The 24,469-nt window shown below is 45.2% G+C and overlaps 1 protein-coding gene across 1 annotated transcript in view; it reads right to left on the bottom strand.

The window, feature by feature from the left end:
* Nucleotides 1-24,469, bottom strand: part of PTPRJ (protein tyrosine phosphatase receptor type J) — a 153,489-nt gene that overhangs the window by 30,829 nt on the left and 98,191 nt on the right. The window contains exons 4-11 of the mRNA XM_012452590.3: nucleotides 20,402-20,665; nucleotides 17,051-17,302; nucleotides 15,790-15,990; nucleotides 12,653-12,916; nucleotides 9,743-10,000; nucleotides 4,077-4,334; nucleotides 2,793-3,068; nucleotides 282-572 (exon numbers count right to left, since the gene is read on the bottom strand). Of these exons, the coding sequence (XP_012308013.2) occupies nucleotides 282-572; nucleotides 2,793-3,068; nucleotides 4,077-4,334; nucleotides 9,743-10,000; nucleotides 12,653-12,916; nucleotides 15,790-15,990; nucleotides 17,051-17,302; nucleotides 20,402-20,665 (2,064 nt within the window). The remainder of the gene's footprint in view (nucleotides 1-281; nucleotides 573-2,792; nucleotides 3,069-4,076; nucleotides 4,335-9,742; nucleotides 10,001-12,652; nucleotides 12,917-15,789; nucleotides 15,991-17,050; nucleotides 17,303-20,401; nucleotides 20,666-24,469) is intronic.

The following is a 24,469-nucleotide window of genomic DNA, read 5'->3' on the forward strand; positions in this document are numbered from 1 at the left end:
GAGCAAGACTCCATCTCAAAAAAAAAAATACAAAAGAAAATATGGCAATGAGTTACGCTGTAAAGAAAATTAACCTTTTAGAATGTAAAGAATGAGTCTCTTATTCTGCTTTTTAGATTGATTTCTATACAATGAGAAACCAATCTATGCCAGTAAAAGCCAATATTTTAGGGGAAATAAAAACACCAGACTTCTAGTCCACACTTGCAGACCCACTGGGTCAGCTTCTCCAGGAGTGACCACAGTGCCATCTGACCAGCACCCGCCTTGTTGCAGCCCACCTGTGATGCCAGTGGTGCAGGTGTTCTGGGTGGGGGCTGCCATCTTTCCACAGGACACAGTGGTGATGCTGATGTTGTAGGAGGTAGAAAAATTCAAATATGTGACTTCCGTCCTGTACTCAGTGTCATTCTCAGAAGAGCAGCTCTCCAGCTGGGTCGCATTGTCCCAGGCTCCACTGCTGACCTCCAGCTCAAAGCCTGCATTGGTGCCTGGAGGGCAGGTCCATCTGAGAACCAGGGCTGGCTCTTTGGGGACCACTTCGCAGTCGAAGGAGGCCACAGATGCGGGATCTGCAAAGCAAGCACAGCATCTTGAGATTCCAGGACTTTTGCCTTTGCAAACACAGAAACAGGGAGTAGCAGAAGCCTGGCGATGAGGAGGTGGTAGGTGATGTGGCAGAAGAGGCAGGGGCTGACCCTGAATTGGGCAACACCAAACTGTGTGACCTTGGGTCAGTCACCAAAGTGCTCTGAGTCTCAGCTGCAGGACTCTGAGAACTGAATTGAACAATGGTGTCAGGCCCCAAGCAAGATGTCTATAAGAGACCAGGGCTGCATGAGAGGCACCGCATCATCCTGTGAGAGGTAGCAACCTCCTCATGTGCACCATCTCATCGTGAGGCCCTCCTGATGCTCCTCCTGAGACAGGTGAGGCCCATACTGTCCCATCTGCAGGTAAATCCACCGAGGCTCAGAGAGGTTAAGTAACTGGCTGATGATGTGGCAGTTGGTGAAGCCAAAACTAGACCCCAGGTTTTCTAAGTCCAAGTTCAAGACACCCTACTCACAGAACATAACTGCATCATCAATGATAAACAGTATCAGTTTCCTCATCTTCAAAATGCAGTATTTGTCTCTATCTGAAGGCCAAAAGATTTTTATTGAGGACTAACATCAAACCGATGTAAACGGAAAATTCCATATTAAAACTGGTGGCGAGTATTATTATTAATTGAATGTCACAGAAGTTTAGAGCAGGAGAGCTCTACCAAGGCACCTAGTGCAACTCCCACATTCTCCACCCAAGGCCTGGAAAGGTAACCTGAACATTGCACCTACTTTTTTTGAGATGGAGTCTCGCTCTGTTGCCCAGGCTGGAGTGCAGTGGCATGATCTCAGCTCACTGCAACCTCCACTTCCCAGGTTCAAGCAATTCTCTGCCTCAGCCTCCCGAGTAGCTGGGATTACAGGTGCCCACCACCATGCCTGGCTAATTTTTGTATTTTTAATAGAGACGAGGTTTCACCATCTTGGCCAGGCTGGTCTTGAACTCCTGACCTCGTGTATTTTCAGTAGAGATGGGGTTTCACCATCTTGGCCAGGCTGGTCTTGAACTCCTGACCACCCACCTCAGCCTCCCAGAGTGCTGGGATTACAGGCGTGAGCCACTGCACCCAGCCTGCACCTATTTTTACAGCTCCTGTTCCGCTCACACCCAGTCATAAATGCTTGGATGCAATTTTTCTCTTGCTATAGGCTACAAATAACTAAATCTAAGATAAATATCAGCAATGGAAGCCACCCAAATATCAAAGATGGGTGTCTAGACCAGGTGGGATGGAGCAGAGGGGACCCAAAGCTGTAGGGATTTCTGTGGCCACCCCACTGACTATCGAAAGGCCAGAGGCCATCAAGGCTGGAGCTCCTACACTACCAGGGAGGCTGATCCCATGAGACCGCCACTTCCAAATCAGCCTGAACATATGTTAATGGCCTGGGCTAAGAAAGGAAGAGATAGGAGCGAGGTGGGCAGAAAATGAGTGCCCCACAGGCGCTGAGTGATAAAGGTGCCACAGTCAGCACTGTGAGCAGAAGTGCCCACCACCGTCTGCAAAGCCTCCCGGGGCTGCCCCAAATGCATCCTCAATGACACACAGGGCTCTTTTCTTTATCACACATTTGGAGTTGTGAGATAGGTGAGGATCAAGAAGGATGCAACGGCTGAGCATCATTTCAACAACAACCTTTCCATCTTCTCCAGTGCAAAAGACAAACCAAAACCTGCAAAGCCAGGCATCATCCATGTCCTGGTCCAGCCCCACTCAGGCCCCGCCTCCCACCTACACCCTCCTGTTCCCACGGGTCCACTCCTCCCACGCTTGCCTCCTGCTCCTCCTCCAGCCTCCAGGACATGGTGGCGATGCTGCACAGGCCTCTGCCTGTAATGCTCTCATGCCCTGATATCCACATGGCTGCTCCTTCCCTTCATTCAGATCTTTGCTCAAAAGTCACCTTATCATTGAGGCCTTTCCTGAGCACCCTAGATAAACATCCCACTTCCTCCTTCCAAAATAAAAGTTCCAAGAAGGCAAGGACTTGACTGTCTGGCACATGCAATATGCTCAATAAATATTTATTGAATGCAGAAGTGATGAGGGCATCGAGACAGCACCAAAGAGCTAACGGGATGCCTCGGAAAGCTCAATGTCTATCACTGCAGACTGTGGAGGACCGACCTGCAAAGTCAGCACCACTCAGGGAGGAGTCCAAGAGGCAGAGGGCTATACTCACCTGTACAGAATGACTTCCTGCCAGGTTCCAGTGACTCCATCACGCCCCCTACTTGAGCAAAGATCTCCACTGTGTATGATGAACCAGGCATTAATTCAGTGACTGTGGCTTCAGTAATTCCAACATCCGTGACTAGTGTTGCATTGCTGGAATCTCCAAACTTCACAATAAGAAGGCGGTAGGAGTACGTGGGAGAGGCGTCATCAAAGTTCTGCCAACTTAAAATGGCTGCTGTGGTGTTGGTACTTACGCCAATGTTGGACACATTGCTGGGCCCTTGATTTAAAAAAAAAAAAAAAGGAAATTCATGTAAAAGCACAGATTAGCTAGAATTCCAGGACTATTTTATTTACTACATCCAAAAATAGACTGGCTTGTTTTAGAAAGAATGAATAAAGCTAGTATTTGCTGGCTCTAAAGATTGAAGACTTCCCAAAAACACATGAAGAAAATAACTATACAGATTAAATCTACAAAGAAGTTTAATTTACACTTCTTTTAATACTTCAAATTTATTTCAAATATATTTTTAAGATATAATTTCTAATCTGTTTTTTAAATCTAATAGATGAGGCCAGGCGCAGTGACTCATGCCTGTAATCCCAGCACTTTGGAAGGCTGAGGTGGGTGGATCACCTGAGGTCAGGAGTTCAAGACCAGCCTGACCAACATGGAGAGACTCCGTCTCTATTAAAAAAAATACAAAAATCAACCAGGCATGGTGGTGCATGCCTGTAATCCCAGCTACTTGGGAGGTGGTGTTGCAGTGAGCCAAGATTGCACCATTGCACTCCAGCCTGGGCAACAAGAGCAAAGCTCCACCTAAAAAAATAAATAAACAAATAAAAAATAAATCTAATAGATAAAAGAGAAAATATACTAAAAGCATATTCCAGACTAACATCTTCACCATGTATTTAATTCAGATATTAGCAAAACACCTCCCTCATTGTTGCAGGCAAAAAGCTCTTCATCTGGGCAGTATCTGCCAATGCCAACATGACAAGGTGACCCTTCTTTACTCTGTATCCTCTAGGAATGACAAGAACATTCCTAAGGAATCACTTCCTGCTTCTAATGACAATTCTAAATTCACATGGCTTGACGACCAGTGCCCCATGGGGACAGCAGAACCATTGCTAAGACCAGTGTTTTCAACTTCAGCAGTTTCAGGGTCAACCTGCATCCCAGAAACACATTGGCCATCACGTAACCAGTGCTTCCTCCAAGAGATGGTCAGAGAGGCTGTTCCTTAGAAGGGCTTACTGTTCCTAAGAGACTTACGTGTGTACTGTACAATGGAGGTGGAGTGCCCCCGGACGTGCTCCACTTCTGTAGAGATGGTGATGTTATATAAGGTGCCCGGGATCAGGCCCTGGAGAGTGACTGCTTTGTCAGACGTGCTTGTGGGGTTAGAGCCATGTTGGGGCTCTACGACTAAATGGTAGACATACTCAGAAGCATTGTCTGGGTTCTGCCACTCCAGCTCCATCTCCGTGGTGGTGACGTCGACCACACGGATGTCAGACACTGCGCTGGGAGCTGTTCAAAAGAAAGAAAGAAGGGAAACCTGTTACTGACTATCATGACGCCTAGCTTCCTCTCCAAGTGCTGGCAAGAGAACCTGAGCTTTTGCCATCAGACTTTAAAATGAGTTCACAAAAGGCACACTCCAAAACCTAGCTGAGAAACGCCTACACTCAGTGCTCTCAAGAATTTTAGCTCTTCCACGATGCAGACGAACTTGTCTGTTCATCTTACCAGTTCTCCAGTTTTTTGTTTTTGTCATAGAAATGAGCCATTAGGCCAGGTGCAGTGGCTCACACCTGTGATTCCAACACTTTGAGAGGCCAAGGTGAGTGGATCACTTGAGGTCAAAAGTTTGAGACTCGTCTCTACTAAAAATACAAAAATTAGCTGGGCGTGGTGACGCATACCTGTAATCCCAGCTACCTGGGAGGCTGAGGCACAAGAATCACTTGAACCACAAAGGCAGAGGTTGCAGTGAGCCAAGATCACACCACACACTCCAACCTGGGCAACAGAGCTAGATTCCGTCTCAAAACAAACAAACAAACAAAAAAAGCCCTTCAAGGGGGTCTTCTGAAGTGGAAATCACATTCAGTTTCTTGAGCTGAGTGCTGGTAATGAGATGTGTTCAGTTTGTAAAAGTTCATGAAGCTACGCAGTGAGGATACGTCCCTTTTTGGTATGTATATTGTATCTCAATAAAGAGGTTTCTTTTGTTCTGTTTTTTTAATCACTCACTCAGAAGGAAACATCTTCCCATGACACAGCCTGACATGCTGAAGAGGAAAACTGAAATGGTGAGCTGGCCTTTCCTAAGGTGAAGCATTTGAGGACAGGTGAGGAGGGAAAGGAAACAGGCACGCCCTCCACCCTCAGACCAATCAGCAGTGGAGTCCCCACAGGAGCCCACCCTCCGATCCTCTCCCTGCTGCACACTCATCCATGGTACCATGGATGCCTACATCAAGGCCAGGAAGTAACGGCGGAGGCAGGGCCTCTTTTCTCCTGTGGCTTTCAACCCCGTCTCTCTTCACCTGGCAGCGAAGATCAGCTCCAGGGAGAGGAAATGGGCAGGTAGGGGACAAAAAAGGGAAATGCTTTCACTGCAAATACCTTGGCTTTAAAAAAAAAAAAAAAAAAAAAAAGTGCCATGTGCATGTACTGTCTACTCCAAAATCAATTTCTTTTTTAATTTTAAATGGGTTCTTAAAGAGAAGCCGCCGGGAGGAGCCTTTGTTTCCTACTAGCAGATTCCTGATGTCAAAGGGATTCCATAGACAAAAGACCATCAAAGACAGTGTTTGCCTATAAATATAAAAAACGGCCAGGCACAGTGACTCACACCTGTAATCCCAACACTCTGGGAGGCCGAGGCGGGCAGATCATGAGGTCAGGAGATCGAGACCATCCTGGCCAACATGGTGAAACCCCATCTCTACTAAAAATATAAAAATTAGCCGGGCATTGTGGCGCACACCTGTAATCGCAGCTATTCAGGAGGCTAAGGCAGGAGAATCGCTTGAACCAGGGAGTTGGAGGTTGCAGTGAGCTGAGATGACACGACTGCACTCCAGTCTGGGCAACAGAGTGAGACTCCTTCTCAAATAAATAAATAAATATAAATAAAAAACTAGAAACAACCTATATATTCAATAACATGGGAGAGCTGTAGGCATTGTGATCTGGCTGCATGATAAAACAGTCTGCAACCACTAAAAACATGAAGACCACACTAACTATGGGGGGAAGTTGTGGTATAGACTGAGTGAAAAAGATTCAAATACAAAATAAAAGTATTTGTGTAACAATTACAATAATGCAAGCAAAATGTATGACCGTGGACACAGAGAGAAAAGGCATTCGGCTGGGTTAGAAGAGTGGAGAGATTTGTTTCTTTTCCTTTTTATTGCGGTAAAACAGACATACCATAATATTCATCATCTTAACCATCTGTCAGTGTACAATTCGGTGGTATCAACATTTACGATGTTGTGTAACCATCACCACTACCTGTACGCAAAACACTGTCATCATCCCCAGCATAAACTGTAGCCATTAAACAATAATGCCCACTCCCTCCTCTGCACAGCCCCTGGTAACCTCTATTCTACTTTCTGTAGAATGTGAAGTTGTCTAATCTAGATACTTATATAAGTGCAATCATACAGTATTTGTCCTTCTGTGTCTAGCTTATTTCACTTAGTATAATGTCCTCAAGATCCATCCATGTTGTACCATAAATCAAAATTTCTTTTTTATGGCTGAATAATATTCTGTTACATGGATATTCCACGTTTTGTCTATCCATTCATTTGTTGATGGGCTCTTGGGTCCCCCTTTGGGCTCCTGTGAACAGTGCTACCACTATGAACATGGGTGTACAAGTAACTTCAAGGTGCTGCTTTGAATTCTTTTGGAGATATACATAGGACTGGAATTACTGGATCATATGGTATTCATTTCTTTTTTTCAAAATTGCTTTTAATGCTATTAAGCTGACGTTTTCAAGTAATAATACAGGTTATTCGATAATATAAAGGTAACCCCTAAGAGTTTAGATCTTATTGCAGGCTTTCTTGACTTTCATTCAATGGGACCACTGAATGAAATGGGTCCTTTCAGACAATGGAATTCCAGGCAGGTGCTAAAACTACCCTGCAGAAATATTGATATTAAGAGGAAATAGTATTCATAATAAACTATAGTAAAACAGATACCTTCTCCTCACTAATACTAAACTTTACTGCTGTACCACATCAAAGTGTCACTCTACATGGTAGTTGAGTGCTTGGTCTTAGACATGAGACACAGGTCAGTTTGCCACCTTGTCGCTCTGGGCCAGTTACTTAAGTTCACAGAGCCTCCATTTTCTACCCTGTAAGACGGAGATGATAATACCTACTCCATGAAGTTGTGTTAAAAATGGAAAATACAGTATGAGAGCACTCTGCACTTTGCAGACCCCCAACATATTATATTATTGTTACAGTAGGTTCTGGGCAATAGCAAGGAGCACAATATCATCTATGCCCCACAGTGGTCATCCTCTTACCATTAACCACATCCTTAAAGACAGAAGAAACATGTTAATGTTAAGACTTCACGTCAACAGTTTAAAATGCAGACTTGCAAAGGGAATACTATATTTCATCTGCGGGATGCCTTTTAGCAGATCCCTTAATTTTGAAGCAGATTCTGAGTGACTACTGGTACTTAACCCAACCAGCACAGTTGAAGAAGCTTCTAGAAGGAGAATCTCAAAAGCCTAACTAAGGCCGGGTGTGGTGGCTCACGCCTGTAATCCCAGCATTTGGGAGGCCAAGGTGGGCGGATCACCCTGAGGTCAGGAGTTCAAGACCAGCCTGGCCAACATAATGAAACCCTGTCTCTACTAAAACTACAAAACTTAGCCAGGCATGGTGGCACGTACCTGTAATCCCAGCTACTTGGGAGGCTGAGGCAGGAAAATCACTTGAACCCAAGAAGTGAAGGTTGCAGTGAGCTGAGATTGCACCACTGCACTCCAGCCTATGAGACAGAGCAAGACTCCGTCTCAAAAAAAAAAGCCTAACTAATTTCATGTGTGATTCAAGGAATCTGTCTCATTTCTTTATTCTACCCTCTGTATAACGGATTTCAACTATCTTGAATCAAAGATCAAGGAAGACTGTATGTTTTTCAACCTTTCCCAACACAAATTCTTTCAAATTTTGTAAAAAATAATAATGAACATTACTCTCTAGGATTTCCCAAAAGTTTCTCCTATAATTTACTTAAACTGTTTCGATAAAAAAAAAATTTTTTTTTAGACAGGGTCTCCCAGGCTGGTGCTGGTCTGCAATTCCTGGGTCAAGCAATCTTCCCGCCACAGCCTCTCAAGTATCTGGCACAATGGGTGCAGGCCACCGCAGCTAACTATAAAATGACTTTAGCAATTTCAATTAGCCTTCTAGAACTAGCACACTGTTGCATCACAGTGTTGTTTATGAATGACTGTAAACAGTCTTGACCAGAGGTTCTTAAACTTTTTGCTCTTAAAAGTTATTAAGGCTCTAATTGGCGTTAGATAATTTACCAACTTAAAAAAAAAGTTACTAAGGCTCTCAGAGAATCTGTATTTACATACGTTATATTTGTCAATATTTACTATATTAGGGATTTAAAATGAAGAAATTATTAAGATGTAAGAATCCACAGCATACATTCCATTAGCCCTCAGAGAGACAATGTCATCCCATGTCAGATCAAAGCTGGAAAACTCCAAAAGAGAATGAAGTTAAAAAGCCAAATAGCATTTTAGTATTGTTATGATAATACTACCCTGGAGACCCCTTGAAAACACCTAGAGATCCCTAGAGAGCCCTGAACCACAATTTGAGAACTACTGATCTAGTCCAGGGTTCAGCAAACATGGTCTGTAACGGCCAGAAAATAAATATCTCAGGCTTCGCAAGCCACACGTTATCTGTTGCCACTACTCAATTCTAGCACCAAAGTAGCCATAGACAGTACATAAGCAAATGAACACAGTTGTGATCCAATAAAACTTTATTTACAAAAACAGACAGTGAGCCAAATTTGGCACAGGGGCCATTATTATCTGCCAACTCTGTTTCAGACAATAGAATTCCATGCAAGTGTTCAAATCATCCTGTAGAAATATTAAGAGGAAAGAATTTTCATAATAAATTAGCAAGTTGGGGAAAAAGCAGATTACAAAACCACATGTACAGGATGGCCTCAATGTTTGTAAAAGAAATAAATATATATTTGTGGGCTGGGTGCAATGGCACACACCTGTAATCCCAACACTTTGGGAGACTGAGATGGGCGGATCGATCACTTGATATCAGGGGATCAAGACTAGCCTGACCAACATGGCAAAACTCTGTCTCTACTAAAAGTATAAAAATTAACCAGGCATGGTGGTACACATCTTAATTTCAGCTACTCAGGAGGCTGAGGCACGAGAATTGCTTGAACCCAGGAGGTGGAGGTTGCAGTGAGCCAAGATCGCGCCACTGCACTCCAGCCTGGGTGACAGGGTAGGACTGTCTCAAAATACACTTAATCAGGAGATCAAGACCAGCCTAGCCAACATGGCAAAACCCCATCTCTACTAAAAGTATAAAAATTAGCCAGGCATGGTGGCACACACCTGTAATTCATCTATATGTATATGTTTAAAAATTGTAAAATATCATATATCCAAAATGATTATCTCTGCTTGATGGTTTCCATTTAAGTTTTTTCTACTTACTTGTCTGTATTTCACATAATAAATAAGCATTAGTGTTATGAAAATTTGTAAACGTTTTTCTTAGATAATTAAAAGAAAAGCAATATTTGGAAACATTATTTTATTATGCTGATTTCCATTAAGAAAGATGACGGTTTAACAGAAAAGCCTGTTTGCTTACCAGTTCTATTGCAAACGGTCTGAGATGCCCCTTCGGTCCCATTTGGTCCTTGTGGAAATATTTCAAAGCAATACTTGGTTCCGGGGAACAAGCCACCAATGGTAATACTTTGGTTGGTGGTTGTTTCTACCCAAGACTCGCCGGCTCCCTCCGGAGTGATACGCATCTTAAAGGATTCTGTATCATTGCTGCTCCATGCTAAGCCGATCTCCCTCGTGCTGACCATTGTCACTCGGAAGTCGGAAACTGGACCAGGGGCTGTGCAAAGAAAGTAAACAACTAGGTTAAAAATATATTTCTCCAGAAGACAGGGATGCCCACCTCAGAAAATATTTACATGAGACGAAACGTACACTTAGGACGCCTGATCCCTCTCTTTGTCTCATCTCACCTACAACACAAGCCCCTCACAAACTGCTGATTCTGGCCATGGAGGAAGCACTTGATCATGAGGGTGCAGAAGCTCATGACTGCATGCGGTCACTCACAGGAAATGAGAGCAGGCGTGAGCTCCTGCGGTCAAGGGTGCAGGCTCTGGGGCAGAACCTTGGCCACACTGGCTGCTTATCTTGAATGCATTACTAGCCCCCCAGAGCCTCTGTTCAGGGAGGTGTCAATAGCAGAGGACACTCTTGACCCCCAAAATCCAGGCTCCTGTTTTCTGTTCATCGTACCCACCCAGATTTTTCACCCAGTGTGTGCACAGTTGTGGGGAACAAAGACCACATTTCCCAGCCTCCCATGCAGCTAGATGTTGCATGCAACTAAGTTTTGGTTAACAGAGTGTGAGCAGAGGTACTGGGTGACTTCTAGGAAGTGTCCTTAAAGGGTGGAGCTCAACCTTCTGCCCTTCCTCCTCCTTACAGCTGGAGCGTGGATGCAATGACTGGAGTTCACACTAGAACCAACACTGTGGGGGTGGCTGCAGCTTCCCAATCCCAGCATCGCAGCTCAGAACATGCACCCCCGGATCCAGCAACTACAGCAGGGACTTCCTGATTCCTCCCTCTGCTGTCTGTGACCAAGGTGGTGACTCTCTAGAGGGTCAGTTCTGCAGCCTTAGTCTGGGAGTCATTTCTCAGGGCCAGGCCTAAAGCCTGCTCCCCAGTTGTCGTGAGCTGAATTGTGCTCCCCAACCCTCACATGTTTAAGTCCTAATCCCCAAGACCTCAAAAGTGGCTGTCTTTGGAGACAGGGTCGTTAAAGAGGTAATTAAGTTAACATGAGGTCATAAAGGTAGGCCTTAATCCAGCAAGACTGGTGTCCTTATAAAGGGAGATGAGGACATAGGCACATGAACACTAAGGACAACCCCGTGGGCCAGGCGCAGTGGCTCATGCCTGTAATTCCAGCACTTTGAGAGGCCGAGGTAGGCAGATCAACTGAGGTCAGGAGTTCGAGACCAGCCTGACTAACATTGTGAAACCCCATCTGTACTAGAAATACAAAAATTAGCCGGGTGTAGTGGGGGGCGCCTGTAATCCCAGCTACTTGGGAGGCTGAGGCAGGAGAATCACTTGAACCCGGGAGGCAGAGGTTGCAGTGAGCCGAAATCATGCCACCGCACTCCAGCCTGGGCGACACAGAGAGACCCTGTTTCAAAAAAAAAAAAAAAAAAGGACAACCCTGTGAAGACACAGGGAGAAGACCAGAAGAAACCACACCTGCCTCCAGAACTATGAGAAAATGTCTATTTCTGTTGTTTAAGGCACGCAGCCTGTGGTACTTGTTCTGATAGCCCTAGCAAACTAATACAGCAGCTCTTCCAATGACTCTGTGAAACCTTGATTCCCAGGATAAATCTCTTCTGGTTAAAATAGCTCACAGCTTCTGTTTCATGCCACTGAGCCCTAGATAACCTCTACTGTCCCCATCCTGCCTAGCACTGGTCTTCCATTACAGGAGAGAGAAATAAACCCCTGTCTTGCTTTAAGCCATGGATACTTGGGGGTTTTTTTGTTCTCAGTGGTGTTATTCATGGCTGAACCTAATCCTAACTAACAGATTAAACAGTAAAAGGTAAAGAAATGAAAGCATATTTCATTTTCCCAAAGAGCCAGTCCAAAATACACCTGTAAGAATGCTAAGGCGTGCTTCCTGGGAAGAAATGGACATTCTATGGGATAAGCCCTGGGTCCAGAGCCACACACCCCCGGGTTCAAGGCCTACTCTGCTACTCAGCAGCTCCGTGGCCTTGGGCAAACTGCTCAGCCATAGGGCTATAGTTTCCTCACCTGTAAAAGGGAACCCCAATACCTACCACAGAGACCACTGCCGTATGTATAAAGCTCCCGGAATAGTGCAAAATGCAGTGCTGGCGTCAATACTATTGTTTAATAGTATATCATCAATATTATACCACCATACTACTAGTGCACCATCACTGTTTTACTTTACATTATTAGACCTTCTCTGGAACCAAAAGCTTTTTATTTGCTGCATGAAATCTTATTTTTAAGGGGCATTTAAACAAACAAAGATGAGATACAGCTGTGCCCGTGATTATTATAATGTCAGCACCCAAAAGACAAGGGGACATGAATATTCAGGTCAATTCTGCCTCCCTGTATGAATTCGCTCTAGGTCTCTTCTACACTGGTAAGAGTTGTAAGTGCAGGCTCCAGGTGAGAAACACCAGAGGTTTTAATCTCACCTCTGTCACTTTCCAGCTGTGACACTTGCCTAGCACCTCTCTCAGCCTTGGCTTCCCATCTATAAAATAAGGCTACTGCTAACCACGTCACAGGGCTGTTGTGAGCATACAATGAGCCAGCGCAAGAAAAGCATGTCACATGGAGCTCGGCGTGCGATCAGCTGACAGTCACCATTATTACATCACATGACCTGCGTCTGGGCCTGGCACATAGCAGGACAGCAGGAAAGGGCAGCGAGAGCCACGCATGAACTCACGGGTGCACACTTGGAGGAAGCCTGGCGTGCCCTCGGTGCCATCCAGGAAAGAACGCACTGTGATGTTGTAGAAGGTGCTGGAGCGGAGGCCCGAGATGATGGCGCGAGGCTCGGTGATGGTGCCATTGAGGGAATGCATGTCCCCCACCACATCTATCTTGTAGGTATAGACAGAGGACGGGTCGCTATCATTGATTTTCCAGGTCAGGGTCAGGCTTGTGGCACTGATGTTCCCAACAGTGACATCAAAAACCTGAGGAGCATCTGTGAGAACACAAGGGAGTTAAAAATAATCAGAACGGCCAAGGCAGAGAGAGGGAGAAGTCATCAGGTCTTGCTGTTGAGCCCAAGAAACTGCCCTAGGAACTGTTTCTTCCTCTACACCATCAACCATGGCTCGGAAAGCATGAGGGTCCTGGCCAAAGTCAGGCATCGCCGGGTGGTGAAAAAACAACTTCACCAATGGCACCTTCAGGGTTACTCTTTGTTCCTTTAAGTTGGCTTTAGAGATTTGACCCAAATGATTTCATTCTTGCATCATTTGTGTTTGACAACCCAGAAAAGTTGTCAAACACAAATGATGCAAGAGTGAATGCTGTGATCTACGTGACCGCCTGAGATCGCAGAAGTCCTGACGAGGCAGATCTGGGTTCCAGGGCTCACTCTGCTGTGACAGCCACGTGGGCCGAGGGAAAACCACTTGAGCTCAGCTTCCTCATCTATAAAACCGGGAGAGCGATCCTAACTTCAAGAAAAGGTAAACCGAGTGCCAGTTACTGGCCACCTGCCCACTCCACCCTCCCAACGTATCCCCTGTCCTTCCCTTGCCTGCTCTGTGCTCAGGAGGCTGATCCTGCGCAAGGCGTCACCAGGGGCCTTGCTACAGGGGCTGTGACCAGGTTCCATCATAAGCCAATGGGCAGGCCCCTGGGGGGCCACAGGAGAAAGGAGTCGGTACTTCCTCCATCACCTCCTGCTCTGGGCCTCCTGTCCTCCACTGCCCCAGCTTTCACTGGGCTCCAGAAATACCCTGTCCTCCCCAGCCCTTCAGCCCTAGAGGTGGCTTTCTGCAGTGGGATAGTCGAGGGGCCTCAACAATGTCCTCTGATGCTTTCCTTAACGCTGCCCCACCTAACTAGCCACTTAAAAAGTGGGTGGGTGGAAATGTGTGTTTATCTGTGCGTGTGTCTGTGTGTCTGTCTGTGTATGTCTGTGTGTGTGTTTGTGTGTGCGTGTGCATGTGCGTGTGTGTGTGTGTTGCAACAGACTGAATGCTTCTGTCCCCATAAAATTCCTGTTGAAATCCTAACCCCCTATGTGATGGTTTTAGGACGTGGGGCTTTTAGAAGGTAATTAGGTCATGAATTTAGGTCATGAATTACCTCCCTCCTGAATGGGATTAGTGCCCTTATCAAAGAGCTGGAGAAAGACCCCTCCCTCACCCCTTCAACCGTGTGAAGACCCAGGGAGTCTGCAATCCAGAAGAGGAAGAGGGCCTGTACCCAGAGCCCCGCCATGCTGCACCCCAGTCTCAGACTTCCAGCCTCCAGAACCCTGAGAAATAAATGTTCATTGTTTACACTATCTAGTGCATGGTCATTTGTTACAGCAGCCCAAACTGACTAAGACATATTTATAGACACACACACTCGTCCTTTATAGAGAGAGAAAGGCTACTATAATAATTATTTACCAAGCATTAAGACAGTTCAGCACAAACTAGGATGTGTGTGAATTCACACCACCGAGAGCCTGAGATGCAATCACTACGACTTTTGCTCAAACTGCTTTAAAAAGCAGGGGCCCCAGGCCCACACAAATCCACAGGTCCTTTTAGCAAATCAGTTAAAGGGTCCTTCCCCTGGCTGGACCCAGCCCTGGGTGCATGGCTTGGTGCAGGACACACAGGCTAGATTTCAGCCCCTTTCACTCTCACGCAAGCTTACCATTGCAGGACACCCCACCCCTGCCAACAGCACCCATGGAGGAGCCCCTTCATCCCCCTCCATCCTCACCCTATGGAATCCAAGCCCTCCTCACCCGAGAGCCTCCCACTTGCCACTCCTGCCAGGTCACTGCCGGCCACATGAGGTCAAGTGGCCTCTCCTACAGCCACATCCTCCCCACCCCATCCCCACGTTAGCAAAACCAGTACAAGGGGAAGGAAGGACACAAATGGATCCTCCCTCTACGTGGATACCAGGAAAAGCTGTCATTCCTCACAGACACCGCTTCTCACCAACGTCTTGCCAAAACTTGTAGCCCTATACAGGTAACACAGCCTGGCCAGTAACTGCCTCTAAGTATTCCGAAACATGTTCCCCTCCCACTCTTTTCACCAAAGCCTCCAGATAATTGGTGAACTTATAGAGTGAAGTGCTGATAAATTATAGTGAGGAAGCAGGAATGTGCTTGTCAACAAGCGTTTCCATAGAAAGGCTGGTATGAATTACGAGGGCAGGCGAGAAAAGGAAACTCAGTTTCTTAACTCAAAGTCGGGGAAAAAATAAGCAATCATTATCTATTTTTAAGAGGAAAGTATGCCAGGCGCAGTGGCTCACGCCTGTAATCTCAGCACTTTGGGAGGCCAAGGCAGGTGGATCACCTGAGGTCAGGAGTTCGAGACCAGCCTGACCAACATGGAGAAACCCCATCTATACTAAAAATATAAAATTAGCCAGGCATGGTAGCGGGCGCCTGTGATCCCAGCTACTTGAGAGGCTGAGGCAGGAGCATCACTTGAACCTGGGAGGCGGAGGTTGCGGTGAGCCAAGATCATGCCATTGCACTCCAGCCTGGGCAACAAGAGGGAAACTCTGTCTCAAAAAAAAAAGAAAAAGAGGAAAGTATTATGCCAGTTTGTCTCATCAGCCACCATGCAGCGTTGTGAAAGACAGTGCAAGGCAGTGCCCGGAGGCTGCTCCATGTATTTCATTGCACTTAATGAGAGATGTGCACGACCCATGGAGTTCAGAAGAAACTGACCAGATCTGCTCTGTCCAAAATCTCCTCCAGGAAGCTCCCTCTGACAACAAAACTTGTTGTTATGCAAGAAATAACTCAGAATCGGAATCAACAGAGACAGAACATTGTACTAGGAAACTCTGGCTGCCACCATTTTACAAAGCTCAACCTACATGTCCTGAACTCTTTGGTCTGGGGCTGTCCTTCCGTGCCATTCGCTGCTTGGGAATAAACGGTGGCATTGTATCGGGTGCCAGGCTTTAACCCGACAAGCAGGACTTCCGTGACTCGGGACTGCTGGCCGGAGGATGGGAACTCTTGGCGCACAGGGGCAGTGGGGCTCCCTGCCTGGCTTCCCTCTGTGTCGTTGGCATCTGTTTCAAGCACAGGAGACAAAAATACATCAATCACAAGAAGGACACATCCCCCATCTCCCTTCGGAGCCCCCGCCCCATCGGATGGCCATCAGACAGTGGCCACAGTTGGTGCTCCATCAATATCTGCTCCCTTACTCCTCCAGAGAGAGATGCAGCCCCTAAAAAGGCCTGATTGCTCCATCTCCATTTGTACTATTATTCCAGTAACACCACAGATATCTGGTACTTCTCTTTCAAACTCTGCTTATTTCAGGTCATTCTCCCTTCTTTGTGACATTATCTTCTCCTGTCCCAGCATCGATTTCCAGGGACAGCTCTGTGAAGCAGACTTTGCTAATCAGAGCCCCTTCAAGACACATTTCCCTGGACCAGATCCCGGCTGCTGGGGCAGCTGCAGGGTGTGAAGCAGGAGCAGCTGGGCTCCTTAAGTGTGCAGAGGGAGCTGCTCTGAGAATGAAGCTGATGAACAGAAAGAAGCAGGAGGGAGGGATGAGAATTGCCTCATCTCTTTCTCTAAGGCAGGAAAATCCACATGAGCCAATACATTGTCCCTTCTGTCTGAGCTATCCAAAGTCTGGTTTCTGCCACGTGCAAGCAAGGATCCCAACACCCACTCTGTAGCTCTGTTTTCTTAAGTGTTAAATGCAGGGTAAGTGCCTGTCCTCCTCCTGGGGTTATCCTAGGGATCCTCTGCAAATGCCATAAACCTGCAAATGACAATGCCAGTGTCAACCAGAGGACGTGGTAAGTTCCTCCGAAGGCCCAACTTGGGTTGATATCACTGTTATTTGCTTAACTGAAAGAAAGCTAAAGGGGCCTCTACTTTCCTGGGTGCCAGACTCTAAAAAGCTTCAAGCCCTATTGCTGTTCTCAGCCCTAATGTATTCCCCTGTAAAATCAAAACACGTTTTCTCCCTCATGCAGGTGGGGGATCAAACTAAAATGTGGAGGAAAAGTCCTCTATAAATTCTATGGGAGAGCAATTTCTTTTTTAAAACATTAAGTTACTGAAAGTCAGAACCAGTAAGGGAGATGGGAGGTACCCTTTGTAACTCACCCAAGCCACCTTCTGTGCCCAGGGCGGCTCCCTTTGTCTCATTTGATTTTAGATGATATGGGTTGATGTTGTATTTAAACCCTGGCTTCAGGTCCGAGATATTGACCGCTAAGTCTTGAGTCGATGCCTCGTGGCTTCCAAGGCTTTCAAGAAGCAGCCGGCAGGAGGCAGTGTCGTTGCCATTGCTCCAGGTGAGAGTAACCTTCCTCACATCCATGTCGACAACACTGAGGTTAGACACTGGAATGGGCTCTATTTTAAAAACACAACATGCATTAATGGAAGATACATGCAGTCACCTTCATTAAGAATGACTGGGGTTCAGTGCTGGGAGCAGGTTTTAAAAAAAAAAAAAAGAAAGAAAGAATGAATGAGGTCACTGATGTCCCAATGTGACTCTAAAAATACTTCCTTTCTATCAGAGTCCAATGCATTTCCATCATTTCACAGCAGGACTGGGGGAGAAAATAATAATGCAGAAGAGAAGAAAAAACCTTAAAACTGAAATTGTTTAGGATCTACACTCTTCTCCAAGATTAACCCCAACAGTGATTAGAAACCTTCAAAACCTTCAAAACCAGCCGTTTTAAACGGTAGCATTTAATTACATGTGTTTTAGCTAGCAGGAGCAAAGCCTCAAATAAAGTGACTGTTTACTAATCTAAAGGTCTCAATTCAAGATAATGCAAATAATATCACTTTAAATCACCAAGACATTTCAACTAAGCAGCACATTCCATATCCCAGCCCCAAGGGGGTTTTTCAGAAGACATTCCATCTCCACTATATCCTGGCCCTTCCTCCCATCATCTTATTTGGTTGATGGTGACATAAGTCAAACCACTTCAGCCAAAATGACATGCACTGCCCTCACTTTCCCAGTAAGAACATGGAGACCCCGAGAGGCAGGGCAGCTTGCTCAAGAACACACAGTCCCAGTAGCAGTGGGGACAGGAGAACCCAGGGCTGCAACTTTACATAGAGAAAAGCATAGGCAGTGCTGCAGAGAGCGCAAAACCCTGCCTGAGGGGCTGCGGGGGCCTGAAGGTGAAGACACTGGCCTAGAGGAGTCCAGGGCACCATGCAGCTCCAAAATGGTGAGATGATTCCTCACAGCACGCGCTTCTCATGCAAAGAGTTCTTTTACATATATACGTGTGTGTGTGTGCATGTATATATATGTATATATATGTGTGTGTATGTATGTATATACGTATATGTGTGTGTGCGCATATATATATATATAAGTTTGGGGTACATGTGCAAAATGTGTAGATTTGTTATATAGGTATACACATGCCATGGTGGTTTGCTGCATCCATCCCCCCCCGTCATCTACATTAGGTATTTCTCCTAATGTTATCCCTCCCTAATCCCCTCACCCCCTGCTACCTCTCCCCTAGCCCCTCCACCCCCAGAGAGGCTCTGGTGTGTGATGTTCCCCTCACTGTGTCCATATGTTCTCATTGTTCAACACCTACTTATGAGTGAGAACATGCAGTGTTTGGTTTTTTGTTCTTGTGTCAGTTTGCTTCCAGCTTCATCCATGCCCCTGCAAAGGGCATGAGCTCATCCTTTTTTATGGCTGCATAGTATTCCATGGTGTATATGTGCCATATTTTCCTTATCCACTCTATCTTTCTAAATCGGGTCAGTCGTGCCTTTTTGCTTTATTAAGTAATGTGGAACCAATAAATTCCCAGCTCAGTGACTCTGGGTGGCTGTTCCGAGCATCACTGCACCACGGTAGTTTGGAGTTAGACTCCTGGGTTCCAGCCCCACCACTTGATGCTTAGTAACTGAGACACTGGAAGAATCTTAACTTTTCCACATTACAGCGTCTTCTGCTGCAGCACCCAGGGTTACTGTGAGGCACATTAAGGACAGCGACGCACATGGGCCGTGCTCAACACGCAGCAGTGGACGGACCTGCTCCAATGCAGCCCTGTGCTCGGGGCTTTAAGGTAGATAAAGACACTCAGCCCCTCGACCGATGCTTCCTGCACCTCCGCATCCCGTGGCCACCCCCTCGGGATCACCTTGTCCTCGTCACCATTTCCAAATTCTGTGCTTTTCTCTCCTCCTCTTCTCTTCTGTCATCTCTCTGTGCTCTCCTTCTTTCCCTCTCTTTCACAATGTAACGGAGCAAACCTTTACGGTGGGTTCCCCCCCGAAATTGTGCTCTGAGGAGCTCCACGAGTTTTCCAGTTCTTCTTATTTTTACTTATTGGGCTCCTGGGCAAGGTTTTGTTTAAAGAAATAGTTTCCTGAGTAAAAATGTTGGAAGCCACTATTTCGTGTGTGCTGCTCCACGTCTGGGAGGTTTGCCAGGCTGGACCTCGCTCACCTCCAGCAGTGGGCTCCAAGAGCTCAGGCGCCCATGGCCGACTCCAGTCCCTGAGATCACACCCCCTAGACCCCCAAGCAAGATCACAAAACTAACAGAGGACCTCTTTTTTCAATTTTTTGTTCTCCTCACCTTAAAAAGAGTTTCTCACTTGTTTTTTTAAAATGTTTGGTTCTTTTCAGCTTAAAAAAAAAGAGCTAGAGGCCGGGCGTGGTGGCTCACACTTGTAATCCCAGTATGTCGGGAGGCTGAGGCAGGCAGATCATGAGGTCAGGAGTTTGAGACCAGCCTGGCCAATATGGTTGAAACCCCATCTATACTGAAAAATGTGAAAATTAGCTACTCCCAGCTACTTGGGAGGCTGAGGCAGGAGAATCGCTGGAACCCAGGAGGCAGAGGTTGCAGTGAGCCACCATCACGCCACTGCACTCCAGCCTGGGTGACAGAGCAAGACTCCATCTCAAAAAAAAAATAAAATAAGCTAAGTTTGCAACCATAACAGATGGCTTAGGTATTGACATGTAAGATAAATAAAAATCTGTCAAATCTAAATTAAAATTTAAATGTCTTCAAGCTCTTGTTTCATTTGAAATGCACACTCCTCTATAAAATACACCAAACTTTCCTGCCCAACAGAAACTCCTGGGAATATAAACATAGGATCAATTTCCTGGGAGCTTAAAAGGCTGGTAATGACCGTGAAAACATGTTTTTAAGGAGGTCTCTACTCCTGAGTGTTAACAGAAAAGTACGTATTGGCCAACGATAACAAAAGATTTTTAAAACCAAACAGAAGTAGTTAGAACTTCCCAAAACACACGGACCTTAATACTGAATGATCTGGCCACCTGAACCCCTGGGCTTGAAACAACACAGCACCTTTTCTCCTCTTCTAGCTTATGAAAAACAATCTCTTTCCAACAGGCAACCTGAATGGACAAGGCCCTAGAATACAAGATAATAAGGAATGGTTTGTCATCATCCCTGGGAGCCAATCATCTTACCTGTGATGACATTTATGACTCTGGGATCTCCCCAGGTCTTATTGCCTATTCCTGGAGTAATGGCGAACGCATACGAAGTCGCTGGATGTAAGTCTGTGACGTTACACCATTTGTGATGCACAACAGAAACTGTTGTCTCATTTTCCATCTCATTCTTTACTGCACACTTGTACTCGGAAGCAGCTGGGTCGCTACTATTCCAGGTTAAAATCACATTGGTTGGACTGATGGAAACAGCTTGAATGTCCAACACAGGACTGGGCCCTATATATTGTTTAAAAAAGAAAAATTATTGTGCTTTAAAGAGAAATGTTAGAGCCATGGTCTGCTCTATATGTCTAGTTTCCAGAAGTGACTTTCTAATCACAGAGTTTCATCTCTCTTTATCTGCCTCCTAGACTTCCCTGCACAAGAATTTATTTAAATACATACTCATAGATGTATGTGTGTATGTTAGTAAAACAGAAGCCTTTGGAAGAGAAACAAAACTGATAGAAGTTTGCCATGCTGGCTGTGGCTTAAAAATGGGGTTAAGTCTGTATAGAAGCTGATTCCAAAAGAGACCAAATTTTGGGAGGCCAAGGAAGGCAGATCACCTGAGGTCAGGAGTTTGAGACCAGCCTGGCCACATAGTGAAACTCCACCTCTACTAAAAAAATACAAAAAGTAGCTGGGTGTGATGGCAGGCACTGTAATCCCAGCTACTCGGGAGGCTGAGGCAGGAGAATCACTTGAACCTGGGAGGTGGAGGTTGCAGTGAGCTGAGATCACACCATTGCACTCCAGTCTGAGAGATAAAAGCAAGACTCTGTCTCAAAAAAAAAAAAAAAAAAAGAGACCAAAGATGCAAAATGAGTCCATCTCCCCATTCTCAGAAAACGCTGCATGATGCAGAAGCACATGATAACTTTTTTGCCAAACCATGACATCTAGAAGGAAGCTCAGCAGTTTTCCGACATAAAGATAGCAGGGGCAGAGCAGCATAAAGAGAAAAGGACTGGTCATGGAAGCCAGATCTGGCTTAAAGACCTGCTCCACCACTGGGCGCGGTGGCTCACACCTGTAATCCCAGCATTTTGGGAGGCTGAGGCAGATGGATCACAAGGTCAAGAGTTCGAGACCAGCCTGGCCAATATGGTGAAACCCCGTCTCTATTAAAAATACAAAAATTAGCCAGGCGAGGTGGCTCACACCTGTAATCCTAGGACTTTGGGAGGCCGAGGCGGGTGGATCACGAGGTCAAGAGATCAAGACCATCCTGGCCAACATGGTGAAACCCCGTCTCTGCTAAAAGTACAAAAAATTAGCCTGGCGTGGTGGTGCGCGCCTGTAGTCCCAGCTACTTGGGAGGCTGAGGCAGGAGAATTGCTTGAAACCGGAAAATGGAAGTTGCAGTGAGCCGGGATCACGCCACTGCACTCCAGCCTGGCAACAGAGTGAGACTGTCTCAAAAAAAAAGGAAAGTGACAAGTTCACAGAGTCATAGTGGCATATTTGGAAGATGATGACGGTGCTGCCATTTACAATCAATAATGATGACACTGATGAGGCTAATGATGAAACAGTAACAGCAGTCACAGTGGTGTAGGTGGCGAGAACAGGAGCACTCCTTTTGGGAAGCTGACCCTGTCCCAGATGCTGTACAAGTATTTTTCATTTATGCCTCACAATAACATGAGAAAGGTATGGCACGATTTTAAAGAAGGAGAAATGTGTTAAGAACTAAATTCTGTTGATTTGTACAGGGACTCTGGGAAGGTTTTGTAAAAGCAAGTTCTTAAGTTCAGAAAAGAAAGCACATTTAACAATTTTTGTTTTGGTCAAATGTTTTTCTGCATCTGCTGAAATGATCGTATGGCTTCTGTCCTTCATTCTGCTAATATGGTGTATCACATTTACTGTTTTATACAACCCTTCTTGCATTCCTGGGAAAAATCCCACTTAATCACGGTGAATGATCTCTTTAATATGCTGTTAAATTTGGTTTGCAAGTATTTGCTTGAGGATTTTTACATCTTGGCCTATGGTGTTTTGGGTTATATCCTTGTCTGATTTTGGTATCAAGGTAATGCTGGTCTTGTTAAAAGAGTTTGGAAGTATTCCCATCTCAATTTTTAGAAGCATTTGAGAAGAACTGTCATTAGATCTTATTAAATGTTTGACAGAGGAGGACTGGGTGCAGTGGATAACACCTGTAATCCCAACTATTTGGGAGGCCCAGGCTCACACCTGTAATCCCAACACTTTGGGAGGCCCAGGTTGGGGGGATCGCTTGAGGCTGGGAGTTCAAGACCAGCATGGATAACATAGTGAGACCCCATCTCCACAAAAAATAAAACAGTTAGCTAGATGTAGTGGTACACATCTATAGCTCCAGCTACTCAAGAGGCTAAGGCAGAAGGATCATTTCAGCCCAGGAGTTCAACTTACAGTGATCTATGATCACACAACTGCACTCCAGCCTGGGTGACAGACGGAGACCCTGCCTCTTAAAATGATAATAGATAGAAATAGGAGATGTTCCATTACTGATTCAATCTCCTAACTCATTATTGGATTATTCAGATTTTCTATTTCTTCATAATTCAATCTTAGTAAATTGTATATGCCAAGGAATTTGTCCATTTCTTCTAGATTATCCAGTTTGTTGGCATATAACTGTTCATACTTGTTCCTTTGTATTTCTATGGTATCAGTTTATAATGTCTCTCGTTTCTGATTTTCTTTATTTGAGTCATCTCTCTTTTTTCTTAGTCTAGCTAAAGCCTTGTCAATATTCTTTATCTTTTCCAAAAAAATCAACTTAGTTTATTGATCCTTTTTCGTGCCTATTTCAGCTTCGATCTTTGTTATTTTGTTCCTTTTACTAATTTGGAGATTAGTTTGTTCTTGTTTTTCTAGTTCCTTAACGTGCTGCATTAGGTTGTTTATTTGAGGGTTTTGTTTGTTTTTGTTGTTTTTAAACAGGGTCTCAATACCCAGGATGGAGGTGTGAGCTTTCTCTTTTTTTTTTTTTTATTTTTTTTGAGACAGATTCTTGCTCTGTTGCCCAGGCTGGAGTACAGTGGCATGATCTCGGCTCACTGCAACCTCCGCCTCCTGGGTTCAAGCAATTCTCCTCCTTTAGCCTCCCTAGTAGCTGGGATTACAGGTGTGTGCCACCATGCCTGACTAATTTTTGTATTTTTAGTAGAGACAGGATTTCACCATGTTGGACAGGCTGGTCTCAAACTCCTGACCTCAAGTGATCCATCTGCCTCAGCCTCCCAAAGTTCCAGGATTACAGGTGTGAGCCACTGTGCCCGACAAGCTATCTTTTTGATGTAGGAGTTTACTGCTATCAACTTTCTTGGAAGGGCTGCTTTTGGTGTATCCCACAGGCTTTGGTACAATGTGTTTCCATTTGCATTTGCTTCAAGAAATTTCTTAATTTGCCTTTTAATTTCCTCACTGACCCATTGATTGTTCAGGAGCATCTCTGACAAAATAATTGAGAGATTATTCAGTAGTTACTGTGGCAGAGATGGCATGATCAGCATCACCCCTACTGGGGAGCTGACCATGTCCCAGATGCTGTACCAGGGGCTGTACAAGCATTTTCTAATTTATGCCTCACAGTACTTAAATGAAAGAGGTTATGGCCCCATTTTAAAGAAGAAGAAGAAATATGTTAACAAAATTGCTTAAGAAGTGATGCTTGTCTTGAGATTTTTTTAGTTTCCCTTTTAATTTTATCATCAATCCATTAGGAGCATGTTGTTTAATTTCCATGTAGCTGTGAATTTTCTGAAGTTCCTCCTGTTATTTATTTCTACTTTGATGCCATCATCAGAAAAGATACTTGATATGACTTCACACTTCGTAAATCTGTTAAGACTTGTTTTGTGGTCTAACATACAATCGACACAGAGAACATTCCAGGTCCAATTGAAAAGTGTATTCTGTAGTTGTGGGATGGAATGTTCTGTGTATGTCAGATATATCCATTTGGTCTAAACTACAGTTTAAATCTGATGCTTCCTTACTGATTTCCTGTCTAGATCATCTGTCCATTGCTGGAAGTAAGAT

The sequence above is a fragment of the Aotus nancymaae genome, unplaced genomic scaffold (assembly GCF_030222135.1).
Source record: "Aotus nancymaae isolate 86718 unplaced genomic scaffold, 86718_ANA_hifiasm-v0.15.2.pri h1tg000059l, whole genome shotgun sequence".
Classification (NCBI taxonomy): domain Eukaryota; kingdom Metazoa; phylum Chordata; class Mammalia; order Primates; family Aotidae; genus Aotus; species Aotus nancymaae.